At 47.0% G+C, this 5,664-nt stretch overlaps 1 protein-coding gene across 1 annotated transcript; it reads left to right on the top strand.

The window, feature by feature from the left end:
- The first annotated feature begins 361 nt into the window (after nucleotides 1–361).
- CKS2 (CDC28 protein kinase regulatory subunit 2) lies at nucleotides 362–4,519 on the top strand. The gene is made up of 3 exons (XM_056127840.1): nucleotides 362–551; nucleotides 3,177–3,304; nucleotides 4,190–4,519. The coding sequence occupies exons 1-3, from the start codon at nucleotides 493–495 to the stop codon at nucleotides 4,240–4,242; spliced, it is 240 nt and encodes a 79-aa protein (XP_055983815.1). The 5' UTR covers nucleotides 362–492; the 3' UTR covers nucleotides 4,243–4,519.
- Nucleotides 4,520–5,664: the final 1,145 nt, after the last annotated feature.

Consider the following 5,664-nt stretch of genomic DNA (forward strand, 5'->3'; position numbering starts at 1 on the left):
CTGCGCATGCCCAGAAACAATCGTTCCAGGGACGGCCCCGCCCTGGCCACTCCAGGACCGCGATACTTTCCACCCTCTCGTTGGTCCTCGCCCCAACCGCTCCACCGCCCTGGAACATTCTAAAGCCCTGCGCACGCGCTCTGCGGTTCCCGGAGCTCGGGCTCCGCCCTCTCCGGCACGCCCCTTTGCGTCACAGCGCGCCCCGCCTCCACGTCGTGCCTCTTCGCCGGGACCCTCGCAACAGGCTTCTGATTGGCTAAACTTAGGCGAGAACGCCGGTACAAGTTGGCCGCGATAGGCTGGAGCTCGGCTTCTTCCTGGGTGTGCGTAGGAGGTGATTGGTCGGCGGCGGCACCCAATCAGAGACGGGCTGTTGGATTCAAACCGGGATCGTTGGGCTTGCGGTCGGTTGGTCGCAGTCGGGTCGTTGCTTCGCCCTGAGGAGGACGCGCGCCCCCTTCGCTCCTACTCCGCCTTCGCGCCGCCGCAGGGATGGCCCACAAGCAGATTTACTACTCGGACAAGTACTTCGACGAGCACTACGAGTACCGGTGAGCCGGCCGCTCGGCGGGAGGGCGGGGGTCGCAGTCGGGGCGGCGGGGAACGCCCGGGAGGACCCCCCCCCCTCCCCCGAAAGTCTTCCTCAGTGGCTTGGGCCCCGAGGTCCCCGCGCGGAGTGTCCAGCCCGAGCCTGGCGGGGCGCGTTAGGCCTCAGTAACGCGCAGCTCGGGCTGGTCCGGGCTCCCCAGGGGCCCCTCCCGGCCCCGCGGGACGCTGCGGGGGGCGGGGCGCGGCCGGCTGCGGCTGCGGCGGCGGCGGCCTGGCGCCCACGGTGTGGACGGTTCCCCGGCGCTCCGGGCGGGCGCGACGGAGTCTCCGCAGCTGGTGGGCGATGAGAGCGGGTAGTGGGGTCCTGCCTAGCAGAGCACGCTTAGCACCGCCCCCACCCCCCACCACCACGCCTGCAAGTTGGGGTCCGTGTCTGTGCCTGGCGAGCCGCACTGCGAACGTGCCCCCGCCGTCGCGGGAACGGAGGGACACGGCGTGTCCTGCCCGCGGGGATGCCCCAGCCCCGGTGTTGGACCCGGCCGCGCACCTTGCTTGGTGTGCACGCAGCTCCGTGCTCCTTAAGGATGCTTTTCAAGGGCACCCTGTTGCTTATCCACGTAGGGGTGGGTTTGAAGTGTCGAGGGCAGACGTACTTTTTTTGGGGGGGGGGGAACCTCTGCAGTTTCATTCCGTTCTCACTTTTTCCCTCCTCTGCTTAAGTTTTTCCCGGTAAATGCATGCCCTAGCTTGATTCCATTTCCTTCCCGTTGCAGAATTGAATGGATGTGAATCATTTTTTTTTTATATACACGACTGGATGTGTTTCTGATTGCATCCGAATGTTACCTTGAGTAGCTCTTGCACCTTTTAATTTTAAATTGGCCTTACGAAATAACATCTCTCCCCACACACCTTCCACTTACCGTGGCATGACCGTAGTGCCAATAAAAATGTTGCGTTTTGGACATAATCTTTACATGCAATTAAATATACTACGTAAACTGCACGTAGAAACTACTTGTAAATTTCTGCTATATGTTCAAATCTTGATGGAGACCCTGTTTCCATGGTTGGTGGAGAAGGGGGTAGACATTGTGTCTTAATACCTTGGTATGTTTGTGTAGATATTCGTGAATACAAAAGCTAATAAGCATTGTAGTTCTGATACATTTCTCGGTTGTTGAACTGAGAACAATGTTTCGTAAAGCCTTAAAAGTAGATAATCCTGATTTTGAAAAAGTAGATGGCCTGAGAGATAGTACTGCAGGTAAGGCTGTCCCACACTGCCTATGGTCCCTCAGGCATTGCTGGGAGTGATGCCTGAGCCGGAGCCAGGAAAGGAGTAAGCTCAAAGCATCCCTGGATGTGGCCCAAAAACAAACAAGATGCTTCTTGGCTCATCGCCGTTCCGTAATGTTATATGGTTTTCCTATGACCATTTTTTTCATCAACATTAAATTGGTGCCTAAGTAACCAGCCACAAATCATAACTTAATGTGTTGACATTATGATGCTGGCGGTGGGTTCTGTTATCTTGTGAGCCAGAAAGCACCTCTCTCAACCACAGGTGTCCCATGGTCCAAAAATTCATTCTGTGTTCACAAATGATTCTGAACAGGGTACAGAAGCTGTAATTATGCATCTTACTTTTGATTGTTTGATACTGGAGTTTTATGGTGATTAAAGTTTGGGTGGAGGGGCTGACATGATAGTACAGCATGCAGATCGTCTTGCTTTGCACGAAGTTGACCCAGTTTTATTCCCAGCATCCCATATGGTGCCCCCAGGGATATTCCCCACCAGGGATGTTTCCTGAGCTTGGAGCCAGGAGTAGCCCCAAGCACCACCACGTATGGCACGAAAAGGCAAAATAAAGTTTGGGTATAGGTTAGTGATTTTAAATGAAAAAGGGAGCTCATTGTGTGAGTTTGCTTGGACATATGTTTGCAATTAGGGTTTGTTTTGGTAATTCTGAAAAGAATAAATCAAGTTTTATGTGAATTATAAAAGCAAATTCTCAAAAATACAAGAACATGTGTTTGGCTGCAAATAACTTTTGAGTAAGGAAACCCACGTTCCCTTATGTGTAAGGGGCGCAAGGTTAGTGCAGCTCTACAACCAGGGGCCATCATCTGTTTCACTTCTATGCTACTAGATGACATCTTTCCAACTCTCTGACAGTGTTTCCTGGCCAGTAGAAGAGTTGCATATGTTCTTTTGAGGCTACATTACACAAAATTTGCATTTCTGCTGATGCATATTGGTCAGGAATTAAATGTTTTTGGTAACTGTAAGCTCCATTTGATTTTCGTGATTCTGCTACTAAAGCAAATTGGCAAGACTTCCTAACAGTTTTTGTCGGGAAAAAGAAAAGACTAATCCTAATAAAATACTTTTGGAATACCTCTTAAAGAATTTGAACTTGAGCAATAAGAATTACATTGATATCAAATAAAATGTAACAAACATCTTTTTTTAAGAGAGCATTTTGAATGTCTGTTTCACGGACAAATGCTCAAAATTTAAGTATAAGCTACAGATAATACGTAAAGTGGATAGAATTATAGAATTAAATAGAAATATCATGTTTATGTAGAACACTAACAGTGTTTATGTCTATTTTATAGGCATGTCATGTTGCCCAGAGAACTCTCCAAACAAGTGCCTAAAACTCATTTGATGTCTGAAGAGGAATGGAGAAGACTTGGTGTCCAGCAGAGTCTAGGCTGGGTTCATTACATGATTCACGAGCCAGGTAACATTCACTGTTTAGGAACTTCTAGATTAGTTTTAAGTAATAGTTGGAAATTATACTAACTTCCATGTTACTGTATCTAAGGTTTTTTTTTAATAGGCATGAAAATAATGTATCTTACATAAATTTTTTAAACTTGTTTTAAATTAGCACTATTGATTGTATGGAATAGTACTTAATATTTTTCAAAAAATACTGGAATTCTGGTGTCCTTTGAAAAATAGCGACTTATGTTTAATACCGTGTTAAGTGCCCTTTATATAGAAATGGTTGCAGTTGAAGTGATTTATCTTTTCCTTCTAAGATTAAATGAGCTAACAGCCTCTGAATTCAAATGTGTTACTAGTTATGTCCTTATGTGATACTCACCTGAAAGTTGCTAAAACAAGTAAACCGACTTTGTGTTTTCACATTTGACTTAAGATAATTTAGAGCCCTGTGAACAAAATGTGAATGCATACTCAATAATTTTAAAGAAAGTAAAGTGTTCAAGTCTAGGACTCAGGCTGGAGGGGAGGGCGTTTGCTTTCCATGGGACCAACCCCGGTTTGATCCCTGGCATCCTATATGGTCCCCAGTACCACCAGGAGTAGCCCTTGAGCATCACCGAGTGTGACCCAAAAAGAAAAAAAAGTCTAGGATTTCATATTGCCCCAAAGGAATGTATCTTGTTTTCTGGGGGTGCTGGGGGTTGAACACATTGGCAGAATGTTAATGTGTTCTGAATGTTAGTGTTTTTTTTGGTATACGGTTGACAGTGACTTGAAGTATATTTTCAGGTAATTCAACAAAATTGATCATAGTTTTACTTTAGTTCAGATCAATTATGAATTGGGGTTTTGAGTGAATTGACATTAAAGTGATAAACATTTTTTTTCCCCACAGAGCCACATATTCTTCTCTTTAGACGACCCCTTCCAAAAGATCAACAGAAATGAAGTATATCTGGAGACGTCAATTAAATCTTTTTTCAAGTTTAATGTATATGTGTATATAAGGTAGTATTCAGTGAATACTTGAAAAATGTACAAATTGTTCATCATACCTGTGCATGAGCTGTATTCTTCACAGCAACAGAGCTCAGTTAAATGCAACTGCAATAGGTTAAGATAAGATGTTTAAAAACAATTTCTTCTAGTTAGTTTTTCTCTTAATATAAGTGCCTGTTTGACTTTACTTGTTACTTTTGTTAAATAAAGTTTGTATGTTGCATTTATCCCTCAGGTTATGCTGTTTATTTTCTGTGGTAATGTGACTTTTTTTCAGGTGATTTCCGTTTTGTAGTTTCATTCCAGTGGAAATAGCGACCTTAATGGCCTTTAAAAACCTTGATGTAGTGTAGTAAAGGTCCATTTAATTTACTTAGCAAGAAACATCTTCGTATCAGCATCACAAACACTGCAAAATACCCTATGTGTTGTTTCCTAGATTGCCAGTTTTTGCTGCTGGGGAACTACTTCATGCAAAAGCTTTTTACTGCCATGCTTTAGAAACTTGAATCAGCTGTCAGTTAACAGTCTGATCAGTCTGGTGGTCCAGAAAAGGGAAGGCATCTTTAACACAAGCACAGTAAATATCAAAGGCGATTAAGCAGTATTTAAATGTGATCCCTGGTGCTCATCAACTAGTAAAATTCAGAACTAACAATCCAACACAAGATGATTAAACCGTTAAATTCAAGTTTCCTGGCACATCCCTTGCACCCTAAAGACTGAAAAGGGGAACGTCTAGCATTGATTACTGCCAGTTAGCCTGGGCCAGAGGAATCTGGGTGTGAACTGGTGTCCTGCACCGTACACGAGCTCCCCACCAGTGGGGCTGTCAATTAGGCCTGGATTACCCGTCCTGGCCGAGCTTTCAGTGAGCCCAGCTGCCCCCTCTGTCGGCTCCCCTACTCCTCCAAACCTGCAGCCCACCCTATCTGTTCTAGTGCCAGGCTTAGAAAACTGCCGCTGTCCTACTGGAGAGCGCTTTGCTACGCACAGAAAGTGTCAACACAAGCGGAGGTGTACCTCTGATTAACCCTGAGTCAAGGTGATCCCCTTTCCAGCGCCCACAGCTCAGGATCTAGCCCGCCCACGACACCTGGGAGGCCCGCCCTGCAACTGTGTTTTAAGGGAGTTGGGCCGTGTAAGCCCCGGAGGCTGCTGGATGCAGCGAATCCTCGCAGGTCCCCTGCTGAAGCCCGAAGTCTCGGGACAGTCACCCCCTCGTTCCGCCTCGGGGTGCCCGGGACACGTGCGTCTGCAGTCCTCAGCCCGGCGCGCCCGACCTCTAGCTTCCGCGCTGCCGCGACCGCGCTCATTTCCGCCGGAAGTGGGGCGGGCCGGGTCGCGTTTTTGTGACGTGCTTCCTGGCGG

This window comes from Sorex fumeus, unplaced genomic scaffold, assembly GCF_029834395.1.
Source record: "Sorex fumeus unplaced genomic scaffold, SorFum_2.1 ptg000063l, whole genome shotgun sequence".
Taxonomy (NCBI): Eukaryota; Metazoa; Chordata; class Mammalia; order Eulipotyphla; family Soricidae; genus Sorex; species Sorex fumeus.

What these genes read in the sequence shown, in the direction of transcription:
- CKS2 (XM_056127840.1), top strand. Translation starts at nt 493, where the DNA reads ATGGCCCACAAGCAGATTTACTACTCGGACAAGTACTTCGACGAGCAC. An exon ending in GACGAGCACTACGAGTACCG is followed by an intron (nt 552 to 3,176) that starts GTGAGCCGGCCG and finishes TCTATTTTATAG; the next exon opens with GCATGTCATGTTGCCCAGAG. An exon ending in TTACATGATTCACGAGCCAG is followed by an intron (nt 3,305 to 4,189) that starts GTAACATTCACT and finishes TTTTCCCCACAG; the next exon opens with AGCCACATATTCTTCTCTTT.